The sequence below is a fragment of the Amblyomma mixtum genome, chromosome 1 (assembly GCF_055824585.1).
Source record: "Amblyomma mixtum isolate Tamu chromosome 1, ASM5582458v1, whole genome shotgun sequence".
Classification (NCBI taxonomy): domain Eukaryota; kingdom Metazoa; phylum Arthropoda; class Arachnida; order Ixodida; family Ixodidae; genus Amblyomma; species Amblyomma mixtum.
This window is the reverse complement of record NC_143012.1, coordinates 4,837,106-4,858,688: the sequence shown is the minus strand read 5'-3', so window position 1 is coordinate 4,858,688 and position 21,583 is coordinate 4,837,106. Positions and strand designations below refer to the sequence as shown.

The 21,583-nt window shown below is 49.8% G+C and overlaps 1 protein-coding gene across 1 annotated transcript in view; it reads right to left on the bottom strand.

Annotated features, from left to right (window-relative positions):
• Positions 1-21,334, bottom strand: part of LOC149365315 (uncharacterized) — a 110,347-nt gene extending 89,013 nt beyond the window's left edge. Inside the window, exons 1-2 of the mRNA XM_089541912.1 lie at positions 20,942-21,334; positions 13,534-13,572 (exon numbers count right to left, since the gene is read on the bottom strand). Coding sequence (XP_089398038.1) covers positions 13,534-13,572; positions 20,942-21,023 — 121 coding nt within the window. The 5' untranslated portion in view covers positions 21,024-21,334. The remainder of the gene's footprint in view (positions 1-13,533; positions 13,573-20,941) is intronic.
• Between the last annotated feature and the right edge of the window lie 249 nt (positions 21,335-21,583).

Here is a 21,583-nt window from a genome sequence, read left to right as displayed (position 1 = left end):
CAGTTTGTACAGTCTAGCGTATAAGCCTCGTGTCATACGGCTTCTTGTGGGGGCGTCTTCTGCACGAACGGTCAGTGCGCGACCTCTTTTGCTGTGCGCTTCTATAACATGGCGATTAGGTTGGATAGCTCAGGAAAAGAAAAGAAGGCAATGCTGGCTGCAAAGAAAACAGCGCTACCGCTGCCATGAAACATAGTCGTGGTCAGTGCCGCGAATAACTATGCAGGTTGACAGCGTTAGCTAATATTGAGGCTTTGGTTGTTAATTGCATATCTATACTTTTTAAAGCGACAAAGCTACACTTGATGAACGAGGCACCCTATTCCGACGGTGAAAAAGTAATTATTTCGACCCCCTTGGCTTGCTTACCACACTGCTGGAACACAGTACACGAGTGTTTTAAGCATGAAATGCCCATTGCCTCACATTCTCTACAAACTTAGGCGAACGTTGTGCGGGAACCACGGTAAAGACGATGCCGAAATTGAAGCCTAGCCTAAAAATAAGACTTTACGAAACATTCCGGAATTTTGCGTCCGAAATGGCATCAAGCGAAAAAAAAATTACTAGTTACACTAGGGTAAGGCTCAGTTGAAACATTTGGCGAGACCCCTCATAATTTAACTAAGTCGTAGCCTTTTTAAGTCATTGTAAAAGTAAAGGCGCCAAAACCACACACACACACAAGACAAGAGAACGGGACAGAGCGCCACTCACAACTAGTTCATTTTTCAGAACCCAGATACATATATACACTTAGCCAGCGCCTGCGCACTTAGCCAGCGCCTGTCTTGTGTGTGTGTGTGGTTTTTGGCGCCTTTACTTTTACAATGAATTACCAACTAGCCCAGCAAGAAGTTCTCTTTTTAAGTCACCAATTTATTTTTCTGTTTTCTGTTTCTCTCTCCACGACAGCATCCCTCAATTTTTTTACACACTTCTTTTTCTTTTTCTTCATCTCTCTTTCTTGGCTTGGCTTGTCTTGACGCCGATCCACTTTGATGAGTGCCAGAAACTACAACAGGTGTCAGTTATATGAGGGCTCCGTGTTGGCTCCAATAGCGGTCCCCGTCGTAAACGACTCCTATTTCAGCGTTGCTAGCGGGATCGGAACCAATGCCCGTGCAAATAAACGAACTTTTGTTTCCCGACGTTTCGCACTAGTCGACCATTGCCGCAGCGTCTTGATTTTTGCCGTAATAAACACAGCACACCACTTTCCAGCGATTAACTCGTCGCAGCCGTCTTTTCATTCTTCATTCGTTCGTTCTGCGTTTCCATACCTTGGACGGCAGATGGCCGCGCAATGGAGCCAGGCGATTCATGAGGTAGGATGCCGGTGTCGCCAACGGCAGACTTATAAAGTCGCACACTAATGTGAGAAGGTAGCCAAGGCACTCGAATGCGGTACAAAGGCCCAAAAGCGGCGAAGAACGAGAAGCACGATGCCCAGCTGGGGAAAAAGTGGCCGACAGTGGCGGTTCTTCAGGCTGAAAACGCAATCAGGGAGGCCATGCACGCTGCCCACCTCGGAAAAAAAAATTAGAGAAGCAGGTCAAGGCAGGCCGCTTCCAGCAGCCAAGGGACCTTGTTGTTGACCATGCGCAGCTACCGACACCTATAAGCAGCCCTGGAGTGTGCTAGCACACTTGTGCACTGCATTTGCGTTTCGTCTTCGTCGAAAAGCGGAAATCTCTGCCGGCATCGACCGCGTGACCTAAAAGTCTTGAAACACAATGCAATGCAGCCACAAGGCCACCGATGCCAGCATTTATTATTTAATCCTTCCTCTTAGTTATTCCGATTCTGTAACTTATATGAAACAACAGAAGGCTGCATTTTGCAAAGTTTGCGCGGAATTATTTCAGAGAGCACGGTAATAAGTCTGCGACTGCAAAGTCCGATAGTTGTTTGTTATAATGCCAGTAACTGGAGCACTGCCAGAGTTCGCAACGCGGCCTATTCCTCTACATGGAGACAGTGGTTGCCGCATTCGAGTGAAGAAAACAGGAAAACGGTTTGGGTAGTCAAGGAGACTGACTTTGTGCGATTAAATGCCGACGCGGAGAGATGGTTTAGGTTTATGGGGTTCTCCGTCCCAAAGCGACGCGGACTATGAGAGATGCCGCTGTAGAGGGCGCCGGAAAATTTCGACCACCTGGGGCTCTTTAGCGTGGACTGACATCACAGAGTACACGGGCTTCAAGCGTTTCACCTCAGTCGAAATGCAACCGCCGCTGCCGGAATCAAATCTGCGTTTTTCTGGTCAGCAGTCGAGCACCATAACCAGTGAGCCACCTCGGACGCGTGGCCCTGAGGGACTAATTATGTGATCCGCAGTACAGAAATAGTTCGGTTTAATTAAATCTCTACATCAACATCTTTGTTGATTAAGCGCTTTTCATTCCCTTTCACACAAAAGCGACACCTGAATGGTGCGCGATTCAAGCTTCCACATTAGAAAATGGTAAAGCAAAAAAAAAAAATAAAAGTTACGTACTGTCTGACTGTGTAAACTAAGTGGACGAAATTATAATCTCGTCACCGACACTTATATTGGCGAGCAGTTTGGAGTAGATCCTCCGACTTAGTCCGTTGAGCGCATTTGGTTCCTGGTCACGACTTGTGCTCCATGCATAGCTTTGCTGCACTGCAGGTGTCGACCATTACTGGAATGAGGAACGCAGCGCCATGCAATTAGGGCTAGCTAGGTGGCGTTTAACGCCACGTGTTAACGACCCCTGTAAAATGTGGGTTGTACGCTGGCAGTCCTACTGTGCGGGACCATGACTTAAAGCAGCAATGAGGACAGTTCTATTTGACCTCCATTCTCATTAGCAATCGATTCCGGGGGCAAACGATGCATGCGTTACCGAGAAAACTTGAATTTAAGTTTTCCCGACACTCGACTTAAAAGCGTGACGTCAAACTGGAAAAAAGCTCCGTGACCGCCGTTTGGAAGTGAATGGGCTGTAGCCTAGCCTCTCGGAAGCGTGTCAAAAGAAACGGTTTCGACGCACAGCAGTTGGCTAGGGAAAACAGCCGCCAGTAGCAACACCTGCATTCAGGTTCTCTTTAACCTTTCGTAGCTTATAAAATCTCCTTTTTCGGTGGAAGTATAACGCCTCCGTCGATACAGGCCACCTCTAATTTGCCCTGCATGTCACTTCAAGCCTCGCGATAAGGCTCAGGACGAAAATGAGGATAGCGCAGCGCGCTGTGGAAAGAAAAATGATAGGGCCACTGAAAGAGACCCAATGGCATGCAGTGCGGATTGGAAAACAAAACATGAGTTGGATACCCTAGCAAGTGAAGATAAGCCAATGGTATTGCTTGGAATATGTAATGTGTCTGTTAACTTTGCAGTGAAGCTCCGCCGCTATTCAGCACCATCGCAGAGAATTTCTTCGTACTTAAATCTTTGCTTGTTACCTATAAAAGAAGCTAACCCCGAGACGAAGTCCTGAATCAATAATTTTGATGCTTCTGGCCCATCTGATATCTGGCTCATCTGATCAAAAACATATTTAGTTTATTGTTACGAATAATCAGGGGAGTAATACAGGAAGCCGTGGACCATGCCCCATTGTTATCAAGTGCTGTTTTTAAAGTGGTATCCAAAGATAGAGGAGCAGATCACTTTTGGTTGGTTAGGGTAACAGAATGGATTCGAATGGAAGGCTAGCGTAACAGGGAACGACACATACTCAGGTGGATGGATGAAAGTGGGAAATTTGCTGAGATACGGTAGGCAACACCTAGATGGTCAGGTTTAATTAAAGATCAATTCTTTAATTCCTTTCTTCTTTCACTTCCTCCTTTATCTCTTTCCTTACGACGTGGTTAGGGTGTCCACCGAGATATGTGAGACAGTTACTGCGCAATTTCCTTTTCTGAAAACCAATTTTCATTTTTTTTTTCGATAAACTGCCGGCGTTCATTGGGTTCAATGGCGGTGGCGTTGACAACGTTGCAGATTCCGCTGATTTTGACGAAAGGTTAGGCGCATAACTGGCTCCCTGCGTAAGTGGACACCGCAATTGTGCTTTCAGATACGTGGCTTTGGTGTCCATCTGCGAAAACCTGCTTTCGCGCAATATTTCGTGCTTAGCAATGCTAAACAAAGAGCAATTTTTTTTTAATATCATCCGATGTGGCATGAAATGCACAACGTGATTCTGTGGCGAAATTTTGTGGCACATGCACCGTGCTGAGTCTCGTTGAATCTCATAAAGTTTCGTACGGTGCCCGGATGTTCTCGTTTCAGAGCCCGGATGAGTGGAATTCAGTGCCCGGATGATGGCTCTCGGTCTCGGCATGACGTCACCACACTGCCGACAACGGGAGCTAAAAGCATTACATGCTTAAAACGGTTGGCGAGAAGGTGAAGCGTGCAGTTGTAGCGGCGGTGAGAAGGCGGCGCACATGCGCAGTAGCGCGCCGCAGCGCCGAAAGCTGCGCTGCGCGTGACGTCACTCGGTCGCGGCATACGGCATACGCGAAGCTCGGCTCCGACCCTCGTAGTGAAGCTTTTCGCTTCAAAACACGACTCACGCATCTTGTGCTCTCACAATGACAGTTGATCACTGACGTCTGACTTGCGAAACGCCTAGAAGTTGTCTTCCCCTGCGGTGTATACAACAAGTGCGGACAGTCATTTTTTTTTTTTTTCAGCGAAATTGGAGCACTGTGGACTACACACTGAATGCGGACTCAATATTGGAAATTACGGTATGTAGTCGTCGCTGCTGCTGACGATAGGATATCGCTTGATACGGGCTGCACCGATTCGAAGGTTGTCCAAATGCTCATGACGATTGGCTTCGAAGCCTTTCAGCGCGCGTAGAGTCGCGCGCCTCGTCCAAGCAGAGAAACAAAAGACCAAAGATGAGGACGACGCAGAGAAACAAGAGCCGCTCTTTGCCGCAGCGACAACGCTTCCGGCACAGCGAGATGCCTTCCTGTCAGATCGCACGCGACAGCTTGCATGCGCAAATCAGGAAGCAAGCAGGCTTTTCAAAGAAACATATATATATAATGCGCTTGTCAGTTTCCGCCATTCAGCTTCGCGGTTTCTGAGTTCCTGTTTACGCTGTCTAGAACCCCCCCTTCCCTCCATAAAAGGGCAGAGGCAGAATTGGATCCTGGTTGTATTTGCGACACGGTACGCGACCGCTACAGAGGCATGCCTCGTTCTAGTTCAGAATAGCAAGAACAGGCACATCAAAGACACCGACCTCTCGAAACAAAGATCAGCGAGAGAGAGATAAAGGCAGCCGCGGTGGCTCAGTGGTTATGGTGCTCGGCTGCTGACCCGAAAGACGCGGGTTCGATCCCGGCCGCGGCGGTTGAATTTCTTTGGAGGAGAAATTCTAGAGGCCCGTGTATTTTGCGATGTCAGTGCACGTGACCCCAGGTGGTCGAAATTTCCGGAGCCCTCCACTACGGCGTCGCTCATAGCCTTAGTCGCTTTGGGACGTTAAACCTCATAAACCAAACTAAACCAGAGATACAGGCTCTTTCCTCCACGTTTTCCTCTCGTTTTGCTACGTTGTGTACTTGTACGCTTTCACATACAGAACCAGCTGTTTCTTCTTGAGGAACCTGTCTACCTCCGACGATCACCACAAAAGTGCTCCTCGTTCTGCTGTCAATATCTATCTTGTCTTCCCCCTCGTCTCCCGCTGGTTATCCCAACTTTACCAGTAGTCCTATACCAGCTCGAGTTTGTCTTCAGCCTTTCCAATTCAAATTTGAGCTCGGTCTCGCTGTGCTCCTAATAGGCGCGGTGCGCCCCATGTTCGCCAGCTTCTCGGAAGAGGCCCAGTTCATTACACCTAAGGCTTGCGGCGGTGGAGGCTAAAGGGATCCTGGACGAGGCAGACCGACCCCCCCTCCCCCATACTCTAATTTTTCCTCAGTGAAATGTGTTTTTACTAGTACTGTTTTAGTTGTAGCTGACCATAGCACCTGAAGTTTCACTTCATTCCCAACGCTTGAGCTGGCTTACTCAGAGGGCATTAAAATACTTTTGGAACATAAACTCTCAGTTGTTACAACAGCTACCGATAAGCACTTGAGCGGCTTATCTGTGTACACAGTGGATTATCTATTATCTAGCACCGAAAAATGCTTCCTATTTCCCGCTCCTTTCCAAATCCCGGGCTTATTTTTTTCCTCGCAGATACAACGTCATTTTCACTGTCATGACGTCACAACAGATATCGGAGTGCGATCAGCCGGAGATATTCACACGGCATAAGGGAGGGAAAGTTCCAATTAACGCTTGTGCAGAACAGGCAAACCAAGCAAAGTTGGTTAGGCGAGCACTTAAGTTGGCAGTAAATAGGTCATGCGTGGGAGAAAAGAACAGTATCTGAAGCGAAAGCACTGGGTGATGCATCCCGAACATCTCGTAGCGCCGACGACGCTGCGTAGCCTGTGGCGCCAAGCGAAGGATGTAGGTTATGCAAAGCTTCGCTCTGATGCATGCACGCACGTTCAGAATAGGCCACAGTTTAAAAGATAAGTAATATACCCTGGGAACCGGACCGCGGGGGTCGCGTTTCGATGGAGGCGAAACGCAAAAGGCGCCCGTGTGCTGTGCGATGTCAGGGCACGTTTAACATCCCCAGGAGGTCCAAATTATTCCGGAGACCTCCACTACGGCACCTTTTTGTTCTTTTCTTCTTTCACTCCCTCCTTTATCCATTAGTGATGCAAAACTATCGATAGTACTATCGATAGTTTTGCATCACAAATGGATAAAGGAGGGAGCGAACTATCGATAGTTGAGTCACTATCGAACTATCAATGGTAAAAAAGACTATCGATAGTACTATTCATAGCCGTATCGATACTACTTGTTATATATAGTACTATCGATACCATAAAATCAACAACGCGTACCCATTGCATCCTAAACCTGGTTTCCGGAGTGTGTGGTATGGAGGTGCTGGTATGAGTAACTGACAGGACTCGCCCGTTTTCGCGGCTTACGAGTCACCAAGCTCTGCAGACGTTCCCTGCGTAAAGTTGTTGGATAAAATGTTAGCGTGCGAATGTCCTAGTTGCGAAGCATGTGTCCGAAAACCATTTCTGCAGCGGTTACGTCAGCAAGCCAGCACAACTTGGGCTATTTGTTCTTTCATCGGATGCAGTTCCAGGTATTGCTCTGAACTGTCCCAGTGCACGTTAAAGAACCACAGCTGGTCGAAATTTACCCGGAGACCTCTACTACGGCATTCCTCATAGCTTGAGTCTCTTTGGGACATTAAGCCACAGGAGACCGTCAAACTAATCAGGCATCGCAAATGTTTTGGTTATATCGCTGGCATAATATCAATATTGTTACTATTGTAACGGCCTTTATTGACAGTTGTGAAGGCCGGTTAGAGCGAGCAAGCACAGGTCCGGACCCGGAACAGTTCACGCTCTCGTCTCTCGCCGCGCGTCGGCTCTGCTGCTTCAGCTGCCGATCGTCGTCTTCTCGTCTCGCGCCTCGCCTCGGTTCTGCTGCTCTGACTGCTGATGATCTTCCTCTTTACATTTGGCCCCGGGGGAAAAAGAGCCATCCCGGCGATTTAGGGGGTCAACACGACGCAGGGGTCGTAGTGCGGCTTCAAACGCGAAACGTGGACGGTCTCGCGCCCACGTCGTCGGAGATCGGGGGATGGCGTCACGGGCTCAACTACGTAAGTGACGGGAGAAGTGCGCTCAAGGACGCGGTAGGGTCCCTGGTAGTTCGGCAGCAACTTGCTAGAGAGACCTGGTGCAGCAGAAGGCACACGGAGCCAAACAAGGGATTGCGGCTGAAAAGTGTCGGTGCCATGGGAGTGGTCCAAGCGGTATTTCTGGCGCCCTTGGTCGTCGGACGTGAATGACCGGGCGAGCTGGCGGCACTCTTCAGCGTGTCTGGAGGCTTCAGATACGGTTGTGGTTTCTGACGAATCGGGATGATAAGGAAGAATAGTGTCGAGCGGCGAGGACGGTTCACGGCCGTACAGAAGGAAGAATGGTGAGAAACCAGTAGTGCTCTGCGTAGCGGTGTTGTAGGCATACGTGACGAAGGGGAGGACGACGTCCCAGTTAGTATGGTCGGCCGCCACGTACATTGACAACATGTCACCTAACGTTCGATTGAAACGTTCAGTCAAGCCGTTCGTCTGGGGATGATAGGCAGTAGTGGTGCGGCGAGTAATGTTGCATTGCTGCAGGAGAGATGAAACGACGTCTGACAGAAACACCCGCCCACGGTCGCTCAACAGTTCACGCGGTGCTCCGTGCCGAAGTATGAAATGGTGCAAGAGGAAGGTGGCAACATCCCGCGCTGTAGCAGCTGGGAGGGCGGCTGTTTCAGCGTACCGTGTCAGGTGGTCTACAGCGACGATAACCCAGCGGTTTCCTGCAGCAGTGTACGGAAGGGGTCCATACAGGTCAATGTCAACTCGGTCAAATGGCATGGATGGGCAAGGCAAAGGCTGCAGAGGGCCGGTCGAATGATGATGACCGAGCTTGCGGCGCTGGCAATCGGGGCAGGAACGGACGAATTTTCGAACGTAGTTGTACATGCCGCGCCAGTAATAGCGGAGGCGAAGCCGGTTGTAGGTCTTGAAAGCACCGCCGTGACCAGCTTGCGGGTCGCTATGAAAGGCTGCGCATATTTCTGAGCGTAAATGTCCAGGGATCACTAGGAGCCATTTGCGGCCATCAGGGAGATAATTTCGGCGGTACAAAATCCCATCATGAATAGTCAAGTGGGCAGCCTGACGGCGGATTGCACGCGGTACCGACACGACAGAACGGTCTGAAAGATAACGTACAAGAGAAGTGATCCACGGGTCCTTGGACTGCTCGTTGGGCATATCGTCCAATGACAAGGGGGCGCAGTCGATGGCGGGAGGAGAGGCACATTCATTGGCTAGAGGTGAACGAGACAAAGCGTCGGCGTCGTTATGCTTCCTGCCAGAGCGATAGATCACACGAATATCGTACTCCTGAAGGCGTAAGGCCCATCGGGTGAGGCGGCCATTTGGGTCTTTTAGGGAGGACAGCCAACATAGGGAATGATGGTCCGTGACGACCGCGAAAGGCCGGCCGTATACGTAAGGTCGAAATTTCCCGATTGCCCAAACGATTGCCAAACACTCTTTTTCAATGACGGAGTAGTTTTGCTCTGACTTCGTCAGGGTGCGGCTCGTGTATGCAACAACATACTCCGCACACCCCGGTTTCCGTTGAGCAAGAACAGCACCGATACCAACGCCACTGGCATCTGTGTGGATTTCAGTTGGAGAATAAGGGTCAAAGTGGCGCAGTACGGGTGGAGAAGTAAGTAGACGGCGCAACGTGGTGAACGCTTCGTCACAGGCAGGACTCCAGCTTGATAAGTCGCTACTGCCACGAAGAAGGCCAGTCAGAGGTGCGATGATAGAAGCGAAATTTCGGATAAAGCGTCGGAAGTAAGAACATAAGCCGATGAAACTGCGAAGTTCCTTCATCGTAGAGGGCTTCGGGAACTCAGAGACAGCACGAAGCTTTGCTGGGTCAGGAAGAACACCCTGTTTTGACACGACGTGGCCCAAAATCGTCAACTGGCGAGCAGCAAAGCGACATTTCTTTAAATTGAGTTGAAGCCCGGCTGCCGCGAGGCATCTCAAAACGTGCTCTAGGCGAACGAGGTGCGTCTGGAAATCTGGGGAGAAAACAACGATATCGTCCAAGTAGCATAAGCAGGTTTTCCATTTCAGGCCGCGCAGTATGGTGTCCATCATTCGCTCAAAAGTGGCAGGGGCATTGCATAGTCCGAAGGGCATGACGTTGAATTCATACAGCCCGTCAGGCGTCACAAAGGCTGTCTTAGGGCGGTCATCGTCGGCCATCGGGTCTTGCCAATACCCCGAACGAAGATCTAACGATGAAAAGAACTCAGCTTCCTGCAGGCAGTCAAGTGCGTCGTCAATGCGGGGCAGCGGATAGACGTCTTTTCGGGTGATCTTGTTGAGGCGCCGGTAGTCAACGCAAAAGCGGATAGAGCCGTCTTTCTTGGTGACAAGGACGACGGGGGAAGCCCAAGGACTGTGTGATGGTTGTATGACGCCACGCTGCAGCATATCATTCACCTGGATGTCGATAACCTGGCGTTCGGTGGCCGAGACGCGATATGGGCGTTGGCGCAACGGCGAATGGGCGCCTGTGTCGATCCGATGGGTAACAGCTGAAGTGCGGCCCAAACGGTGGTGAGAGAAGTCAAACGATGACCGAAACTTATCTAGCAGGGTCGCAAGCTGGGTCTTCTCCGGTGGCGAAAGATTCGCGTCGATTGAGCCCGCGAAGACGGCCTCGGGAGCGGGATCAGGAGACGGTGGGGAAGAAGTAAGTGACGACACTTGCAGGCGGCAGGAGTCGTCCTCAGAAGGGTCCCAGGTGACGACGGAGGCGAAGGGCTGGACATATCCCAAGCATTCACCGCGAAGAAGAGTGGAGGGGCACAGGAATGGATTCGTAAGGGGCAAGGCGCTGCAGCCGGCTGAGACGGTAAGCACGGCGAATGGCAGGGGTAGGCAGTGGCGAGAAGCGAAGGAGTCGGACGGGATGAAGATGACAGGGCCGTTGGATGCAGAGTCGCAATGAACAGAGACGAGCACAGCAGAGCACGGCGGGATCATGACGTCATCAGCCACAGTCAGCTTGGAGCACAAGTTAGTGGAAGCGTTCACCGAGTCGTCGCCGAATGGAAGAAGGGCGACTTCGGAACGAGTGCAGTCGATGACAGCGTCATGTTGGGAGAGAAAGTCCCAGCCTAAGATGACGTCGTGAGACGGCGATGGGAAGACGATGAATTCAACAATATACAGAACGTCCTGAATAGTAACTCGGGCTGTACATGCCCCCAAAGGCGCGATAATTTGCGAATTAGCGGCGCGAAGCATAAAACCATATAGCGGAGTCATCACTTTTCGTAACTGGCGGCACAATTTCTCACTGAGTACAGATACAGCAGCACCGGTGTCAACAAGCGCGAAAGCATCGGTGCCCTCCACAGAAACCGCGATCAAATTTGTCGGAGAAAGTCGAGGTCTTGAGCTTGGCGACGAGCACGCAGTTCTTGCCTCCGGAACTGCGGGCACTAGTTTTCCGAAGGGGAAGAGGGACGACGGCGCATCGGGGAAACCGAGCGGCGACGCGGAGATGGAGAACGGCGGCGAATAGACGGGCTGAGATCGGAGGAAGCAGTGGTCTCAGAAGGCATAGTGCGGTGAAAAGGCTGGGGAGGGGCGTAGGCGTAACCTCGAGGGTCGGGATCGGCAGCAGGGGACAACACTCGGCGGCGGCAGTGACGCATCACGTGACCAGGAATGCCACAGGCATAACAAATGGGGAAGTTGTCCGGTGTCCGCCATGGACGGAAACGTTGCGGTGGTGGCCGGGCAGGACGAAATGGTGTCGACTGCGGTGGATGCTGGTACGAAACGAAAGTTTCTGGCCGGGGACGCCTGACGGCTTCGGCGTAGGTAAGTGGCGCAGCGACGGGAGGCGAAGAGGAAACCGATGGCAGGGCTTCGGACACTTGCTTCCGAATGACGTGCTGAAGTGTCGGAGTTAGGTTAGAAGGACTCGGAACAGCAGGAAGAAGCGACAGCTGCCGCACAACCTCCTCACGGACAAACTGCTTGATCTGGAGCAGTAGCGAGCTGTCTTCTGTCGTCATGCTGATGCTAGTAACTGTGTCTGTCTGTGGAGACGGCTGCCGAGTGAAAACGCGCTGTCGGCGAAGCTCATCGTAGCTTTGGCAGTGGTCGAATATATCGGTAACAGAGGTGACGTTCTTGCCCACAAGCATATTGAAAGCGTCGTCTTCGATTCCTTTAAGGACGTGTTTAACTTTATCGGCCTCTGCCATGGACGCATTGACACGCTTGCAGAGATTGACGACGTCTTCGATGTAGCTAGTGTATGATTCACCGCTCTGCTGTGCACGAACGCGAAGACGCTGCTCGGCGCGAAGTTTGCGTACCGCCGGACGGCCGAAGATGTCAGAGAAGCTGGTTTTTGAATTCGGTCCAAGTGGTGAAGTCCGATTCGTGGTTTTGGAACCAAAGGTGGGCAACGCCGGTCAGGTAGAAGATTACGTTGGTAAGCTTCATACTGTCGTCCCATCGGTTATGAGCGCTCACCCTGTCGTAAGATGACAGCCAGTCCTCCACGTCGTTGTCGTCCGTGCCGCTGAAGACGGCCGGGTCGCGCTGGCGGAGCGCACCATGGCAAGCAACGGGTGCCGGCGAGGAGCCGGCTGGCTGGTTGGCGTTGGCAGGCATGGGGGTAGCGATGGTCCGGTTGCGTAGCTCCAGGACGGAATCCCGCAGCCTCCACCAAGATGTAACGGCCTTTATTGACAGTTGTGAAGGCCGGTTAGAGCGAGCAAGCACAGGTCCGGACCCGGAACAGTTCACGCTCTCGTCTCGCGCCGCGCGTCGGCTCTGCTGCTTCAGCTGCCGATCGTCGTCTTCTCGTCTCGCGCCTCGCCTCGGTTCTGCTGCTCTGACTGCTGATGATCTTCCTCTTTACACTATCAATAGTCTTACCATCGACAGTTTTACTATCGATAGTTTTGCTATCGACAGCGGTACTATCGCTAGTAGTACTACCGATAGCAACACCATCGATAGTATTATCGATAGTAATATTATCGATAGTATGACTATCGATAGTAGCACTATCGACAGTTTCTTTACACTATCGATAGTTTCAAAAAACTATCGATACTATCGATAGTCAATTTTCTGATAGTTTTGCATCACTATTATCCATACCTTACGGCATGGTTCGTATGTCCACCGAGATATGTGAAACAGTTACTGCACCATTTCCGTACCGCAAGAACCAATTTCGATTTTTTTTTTGCCTTTACAAACACCAGATGAAAAAAATATAAGGAGTGCGGAAGATTTGGCATTGATAAGGGCAAAATTTTTTATCGCTGCTTACTCCAACACTACGATCACTTCTGGAAACTTCTCAACAGGAGTACATCCCGGTGGGTTATTTACTACAAGGAAAGAGATTCCTTGTACAGGCTTCCCGAAGGATAGCGGCTCACTGAAGGCTACAGACTGGCCACAGGGCGCATGATCATGTAGAAAGGTGGAACAGCATGAGCGTGTTCAGGACTGCACACAGGCGGCTGGCACACGAGCACGTCAGAACACGCCTCAAAACAGCCTTGTCATGTGCTTTCAAGGAAAGCAGAAATATGTCTGGGATGACCTCTAATTGCAAAAGTACTCAAATGTGTCTGCTTGGCATAGTTTGTGAACCGTTTTCCGCTCTCTAAGTGCGCATTTTTGCGAGGCGGAAAAACCGGTTATAATACAAACAAAAAACGGCTGACATAATTCTTCCCTTCCGTATCCCCTATCTGCATATTCTAACTTATCCTGTCTCAACAGGATATTGTTTTCTTTTTTTAAGTACGCCGTACTACTGCAATTTTGTGAGAAAATGTAGTTGAAGAGAGAGCCGAGTGGGACTCACTTCTTGGGCGTAATCGCATGAAGCGATGATCGTTGATATCTGTTTGGAAGAAAAAAAAAGTTTGTTAGCTTTCACATATGGCATAACACACACAAAAAAGTTATTGATCTAGCAGCATCGCAGATTACATCAGTAATATTCGCGAATCAAGAACCACCATCATGAATACATCCACGAAACCGTGACATACCATTACATGAAAAGATGTGCCGAGTTTAGGACTGGTTGACTATCTATAGCAAATAAACTGATGAGCCACGCAATAGATCTCTTGGTGTAGGCATGTCTCTCAAGCTAGCCAATCGCAGGAATGGTCCTAAAGATAAATGGGCGATATTTCTTTATGCTTGGTGAACAGTTTCTATTCTGAAACATATCAATTTCAGATTTATAAGGTAAAGAATAATATTTAAACTCCTAATATTTTTATCTCAACTATGTGCCAAACAAAGTAGCTCAATTTAAAAGGAAAGTAACATGTGCTTTCAAGAAAAGCAACTTTCTTCGTGCTCGCATTAGAAAGCGGCTGTACACACTGACCCATACCGCGCAGAACTGGTGTGAGTGAATGCTGTATTCAGCAAACTATCTACAGTTGTGAGCTGCACATGGACAAAACTGGAAAGTTGTCACAGGGTGCTGAAAACCATAGGGCCATAAATCGGCTGATATTTGCTTTAACATATATGATGAAACGATGCACACATGCTATGTGCGCCATATGAAGCTTCTAATGCTCTATAAAATGAGCTCGAACGCGCACCTATTGACCCGCCAGGAGAAAAGAAGTCGCACTTAATCCTCGTTTTGATTCCGCTCTATAGCTAAGTAATAAAAATTACGAGGAACTTTAGCGGCTAAAGTGGTGAAAGGCGAAAGCCTGAGTACTGCATTCTGCTACGCGGTTGTTCACTGCACATTTTGATGGTGCATTAATTAACTGCCAATTAATGACGCTTAAGCTTCACCTTTAGGAGTGGAACGCGACAGCGTGTTGTAGCGCTGCCACGGAGTCCAAGGAACGCCAGCACGCGTTCGGCGCGATGCGTTGCCCTTTGAACGCAACTGTTTTTGGGGAAAGGAAATGGGGCTGTAATTCTCTGTCATCTCGGTGGACGCCTGAGCCGCACCGTACAGGAAGGGAGGAAGTGTGAGTGAAAGAAGAAAGAGGGGCCGTAATGAAGAAAATGAAAATTGTATTTGAGGAAAGGAAATTACGCATTAACTGTCTCACATATCTCAGTAAACACTAGTCGAAAATTGTATTTGAGGAAAGGAAGTTGCAGTAACTATCTCACATATCTCAGAAGACACTAGTCGAAAATTGTATTTGAGGAAAGGAAGTTGCGCACTAACTGTCTCACATATTTCAGTGGACACCCGTCAAAATTCGCGCGCGGTGACGTCACGACAATTTGGACCAATCTGAAACGCGGACAAATACGCCTTGCTCATCGGTAAATTGGTTTTTGAGGAAAGGAAATGTATCTGTCTCTCATATCTCGGTGGACACCTACACCTCGCCGTAACGGGAAGGGAGGAAGATGGGAGTGAACGAAGACACCGTATTCACTAGACGCGCCTTTGTTCATTCCAAACCATTAAGCTGGCATGGCGGCGAGGTAGCGTACTCGACTCGCACTCTGGAGACCGGGGTTCGATTCCCAAGCTCGGCCTCTTACTCGGTTTTATTTATTTGTCTGGTCTGACTAGAAAGGTTAATTAGAGTAATTGGTTAAGTAAGCTATTAACTAAACACAATCAGACTTACTTGGAGCATCACTATACGATCCCTTTAATTGGTTGCATGGTTACTAGCCAAAGTACAATTGGCCCCGTTTGAAATTCGCGCACTGTGACGTCATGACCATTTCGACCAATTGAAAAGCGTGACATTTCTGTCGACAGCTCCTGCTTACAACGATGAGGCATTAAAGGCTTCCGCCTTAATATGAGAGCTCACCTTTAACTTTCCAGAGGCCGCCTTATAACCGTTTAAAGCTAAACAAATATGCAGCTCGTTTTTCCAGACAGTAATTGTGCAATCGATATAATTCATCAGTGCATTGTAGTTATTTCACAGAGGATGAAGCGCAGCAATGAAGGGCGTGGAGAGCGTTCGCTTTCCAGAGTCAGAGCATATACGCATGCCAGGTCGGTATATAGATCGGCTAGTTCTGCCTTACGCATTCGTATTACCTAACTTGCGACCGTCAGCAACTTACCGCGTACTACGTTAAATTTTTAACGTCAGGCCTATGGCGTACGCCCAAGAAACGCTTTTTAAAGATAGCTTCGTAATCTATAATATACGAATGCGGTCTCCGGCATGAATTTTTATAACCTTGGCGCCTTCTTACAAAATTCAGAAATGACGTCAGTGAACGCGCAGCCTTGTTGCTATAGGCTCAAGGTAGCCTGGAGAATCAATACTGTACTCTCGAGCGCCTCACAGATTAGTAACTAAAACGAAGGTGCTGTTAAGTATACTGCGCACACAAAAAACAAGGACGTGAAGGTACACACAACAAGCGCAAAAAGATTTTGCTTGCTGGTAGCTAAAGAACTAGATGTTTGTACCATCAGGTGCAAATTACCAACAGCTTAAAACTGAATTTAGAGTATCACTGCGCGAAGCCTAGAGCATGCTTTATGAACGGTACATTTGCTTACTGCGCGCTTGCATAATTCACTGGTCTTTTTACGAGCGATATGGCTGTGTGTTGCCCTTGCAACTTTCGCCTGTTTGCGAGCCTTTTCTTCCATAGCGCACTCTATATTTTTTTCTGCGTTATTCTTCTGTCAGCTATAGGTTTATTCATTTCTCTAATTACGCTTCAATGTAACATAACTTTAACCAAGAGCACATTTCCAGCCTCTCCGTCATAACTCTATATGAAGTGACTGGAAAATTCAGAATACCCACTAAACCGACGTCGTTAATTATCTAGACGTACTTTTAGCTGCTGTACTGTGGCCGGTAGCGAAAACCCTTTCTGTTCTTGCTGTCGTTTACAATGCGCTGGATGGATATATTGCGACACAAGCCAGAGACAGCTCGCATTTTTTCGGCAAGCGGCGATACGAGTGCTAACGTGTGCTCATGATTTGCTATTAGAGAACACTCTGCAAGTTTGAATTCGAAGGACCATTTCAAGCAAAGGTTTTCAATGCATGGATCTAACCGCCTGTATCAGTGACATGTGTAGCTTGATCAAAACAGTTCATGCAGAAGGATAAACCAGTGCACTGTTTGTCTTGCTGTCTCAAGAAAAACCTATTTCACGGCTTCCTCGTCCTGAAGTATCTGTGAAGTATGAAGTGTTTGTTATGGCGGTGAAGGTGGGAGCAGATGAGGGCTAAAGTGTTTGTAAAGCCTGGAGCAAATGAGGGCGGCAGTTTTCGTTAAAGCGGTGAAGACGAAGTATCTGTGAAGGCGGTCGAGGGGGAGCAAGTTAGGGTGGGAATTTTTGTGAAGGCGGCGAAGGTGAGAGCGAAAGTGTGAAGGCGGTTGCATGCGAAGGCGGAAGTTATCGTGAAGGCGGTGGAGGTGGCAGAAAGTGAGGACGGGTTGTGAAGGCAGTGACGCAGGGGGCAGGTGAGGTCGGCAGTTTTCATGAAGCAGGGGATTTCCGAACACGGTGCAAGTGGGAGTAGGTGAAGATGGGAGCAGGTGAGGGCGCGAGTGTTTGTGAAGACGATGAAAGCAGCACCCGGTGAGGCTGCAGTTTTCGTGAAGGCGGTGAAAGTGACCAAGGTGGTGAGGGCGGGAGTAGGTGAAGGAGGAAACTTTAGTGAAGGCGGTGAAGGCGAGAGAGAGTGAGAGCAGCAGGACTGCCCCAACGAAGGCGGTCAGATTGACTTCGACTGTATTTCTGGCGTTCTTCAGCTGGCAACGAAGCGAGGTCAGAGCTGCCTGGCGTCTAATGTGCGACCGGGTGTTCAACAAGAACAGCATACCGCTGTTGAACCATCATTTTCAAAAAGGAAGTAAACCTGACTGTGCTTGTGATCAGGCCCTGCCTGCGCCTGACTCGGACGGCGAGCGCCTGGCACGAGAGTGCCCCCATCAAGTGTCAGGACGAACTTCTCCACTGTCTCATAGCTCACATGCAGATGCGCAAGCACCCACACCACTGCCAGTGATCACTTCAGCAGGACGCTTTCTAGAGAGTAAATTCTTCAATAACACCGATTCACCTGCCCAACTAAAGGTAACCTATTCCGCTGCATGTCTTCCGATTAACAGTTGAGAGAAATTAACGTGGTGGATGAAATATAGGCAGAGCATGAAACGTCTCGGATACTATATGGGCAAAGTGGCACCTAGAGGTCTTCAAATTGTTTGACCACGGCACCTAGAACCTGTCTCTGCACGCGCACGAACCCGCTGGCCGTATTGGGCCTATCTACGCACCACACTAATCATGATACATTTCTTTTCTTCTTTTTTTTTTGCAGAGAGATCAACGGAGTAGAGTAAGTAATAGAGTAGAGTAAAGAATAAACCAGAGTATGTGCTGCTACAGTCAATTTCCACCTGAGTAGACTGCAGTGAGTGATAGAACTGCTGTAATGTCGTTTAAATTCTGCTTCTTCCTTTCACTTCACCCTCGGCTTTCTAACCTCGGGTTCTCAAGTGAAATGCAAGCCCCCCTACTTCAGCGTCTGCGTTTCCCTCTCGTTCTCCTCGAACCTGCAAGGCTGACTAACACAAAGTTCCCCGCTGACACCTGATGCAAAGTGGCCTGCCGACGCAGGCACGGAAATCGGTGATGCCGAAAAAAAAACACACACGTTTAAATCTCCTGGTATCCAAAAGAAAGCGGATGGACAGCACAAGAATTATAAGTCGTCTATTCTCCAGGTGTCGGAAAAGGGGGCAAGAAACAAACACGGGCAACGGGATTGAAACCCAACGGTTCGGACTATGAGAGAACGCCGCAGTCCTTCCTTGCGGCGATGTTGGCGGCACTGGCGAACCGGCACACAATGAACGGTGATGATGGGAGAAAATGGGCCTGAAAAAACGCGATAACGGCATAGCGTAGAGGAACACCGTGTGTATATGCATTGGTTAATAGCGAATAACTACATATAACTGTTTCTACTCTTGCACTCATTTCTTGCTTTCTCTTTCATATTTTGGCTGCCATGTTCCGCAACTGAGTTTTAAAGAAAACTCCTCGGAGTCTTCTCGTGGCTCTTCAATGAGGTGAAAGGTTTGGTTTATGGGGTTTAACGTCCCAAAGCAACTCAGGCTATGAGGGACGCCGCAGTGAAGGGCTCCGGAAATTTCGACCACCTGGGATTCTTTAACGTGCACTGACATCGCACAGTACACGGGCCTCTAGAATTTCGCCTCCGAAGAAATTCAACCGCCGCGGCCGGGATCGAACGCGCGTCTTACGGGTCAGCAGCCGAGCACCATAACCACTGAGCCACCGCGGCGGCTTGAGGTGAAAGGGTGATTCGACAGTTCCTTCATATCTTAGTTAATTAAAAGACTAGCGCATAAAACTAGGACAAAGACAGAGAAGGAGACAGGACGAGCGCTAAACATCAACTGAAGGTTTACTACAACAAACAGGTACTTAAAAACACTTCAGTGGCACATGCGCACACTGGGTTACAAAGAGCACAAACTAATCAAAATGTGGCAAACTGCTTCGGAGATACATGGTTTCTTTCCTGGTCAGGGCAAGTGACGTCGTGCTGACACACTTATCACCTTCCCTGTTAATGTGATAAGCCTCACAAATCTCACGGCCTAACCTCGTGCCTCCCCTACCAAGCACACACGTGGCATCAAACGCCGGCACGCACCCGCACCGCTTACAATTCGTGGCCAAATGGCTGCCCCCCGCCAATGAATCCACCAGCGTGCGACGCTCTCGTAGCCGTTCATTTAGGCATCGTCCAGACTGCCCCACGTAGCATCTACCGCAGGAGAGGGGTATGCGGTATACAATGCCAGCAGTGCACGGAACGAACTTGCACGCGTACTTTATGGTGCATACCGGTTTCCTCTTCTCATTGACGGCTTTGCACATGCGCACAAGCTTTTCGGGAGCAGTGAACATGACGTCCACACCGCACTTCCCTCCAACTTTCCTCAGCCGGTGCGAAAGCTGGTGCACGTACGGTATGGCCGTACGCCTGAGCCTTTTGGCACTTTCTCCGGCTGCCACGCCAGGGCGGCCACCTGCCCTGACTTCTTTCAAGAGACATTCCGCCACAGCCATCACTGTGTCTTTAGGGAAACCGGCCATCTTCAACCGGTGCACTTGCGCTTGCAAGCTGTCCTCAATCTTATGTTGGCAGGACTTCTCAAGAGCACCCCGCAGGCAACTTTTTGCAATCCCCCGTTTTACTAATTTAGAATGGGCCGAATTATACGCTAAAATTTCTTTTTTTTTTGTGCGCGGCTGGTACGACCAACAGATGTGCCCAGTGCCAAAGAACAAACATAGCCGTCTCCTTCTCTGTCTTTGTCCTAGTTTTATGCGCTAGTCTTTTAATTCACTATGACACACCAACTAGCCCAGTTTTCCGCCTTGATTCCTTCATATCCCCTTTCCAGCCACGTGACCACTGAAGGCAAACGCTATTAAAGATGGTAGAATGTGAGGTTTAACGCCCCGCAGCGACACATGGGGACATGAGAGACGCCGTAAGGGAGGAGACTATCTAGTGTTCTTTACCGCACGCTGACATCGCACTGGCCGCCCCATGCTGGACCCTTTTGCGTTGCGCGTTCATCGAAATGCGGCGGCCGCCGTGGCCGAGATGCGAACCCCCGCCCTTGGGGTCAGACACCGAACACCCTTGGACATTAAGCCGCCGTGACGGGTCACTCTAGAGAATGTCTGCACCCCTCATCACACATCCATCACAGATGATCACACATCCTAACTCTCCTGCAATCCTAAACGGCTGGGCAGCACCTGACAATAGTGTTGCCCACCTAGGAAATGCTCCCCTTTGGTCGCAGGTGATCATGGGTACAGTTTTCGGCTACTATGTGCGATAACAACAACCATTTACCGTTTAGACTCCCAAAAGTCAGATCTTTGTAAAGCTATTTCTCGAACATTCAAGTAACATGAAACATTGGGCCAGTTACAGCATGGTGAAATGCGGGGCCGGCGAAAAATGATGTACGAACACGTCAAAGGAAAGCACAGGCGATGGAAAACGCTGCAACTTGGACTGGCGAGCGTCTGCGATGCCGGTCTCTCAGAAACTCCGTATCTCTCGTTCATGCACGCGTGCATGTGCATCAGCGTACGTCCTGTCCACCCAGTCCCTCTTTGTCCTCGTACGTAGTTAGCTGGTTACAGCTAGATAAAGATTTCACTAGAAGACGCGTTTTGCGAAGCCCCCGTATAGGTGAATGAATACTGACCAGGGTAGCGCTGGGCACTCAACAACGTCAATGCCTGCAAAACCAAGGCAAGTCCAGCAATCCAGGACGCCGCTCGATGCATGTTGTCGAATCAGCTTCGTAGTCGATGGTCCACGGGGACAGCGAGAATATATGGGAAGAGTCCTGTGTGGCACTGCGCTCACAAGGCTTTCGGCTCGACCACTAGGCTTACGCGAGGCTTAACAGTTCCCGCGCACTGTCGCAGCTTATTCCGCATGTCCGGGTCGTCTGGGGGCTGAGGCCGCAGGCAGCGGCAGTTGGTGGTGGTTGTTCCGACCGGAAGTCATCGCTCCTATCTTGGAGGCGACCGGACATGGCACCGGAATCAGCGTATCGGCGCTAGCCAGTTCCGAGGCCACGCTGCAGCAGCCGCACTCGACGCGTAATTGGCCCGGCCTGGAACTGCGCCGACAGCGGCAGCTAAGCTCTACGTATGCGGTCGGTGTGTGTATATGCTCAAACCCTTCTTCCTCTGCACCGCCTCTCCCCTCCTTCCCCGCTACCCTGGGAGCGTGAAACGGACACCCTCTCTTCCGTCTCCCGCGTGTGTAATGTGGCATATGCTAAGAACGCCCCGTTCACGTGTGTGTTTGTTTGTTTATGGGGTTTAACGTCTCAAAG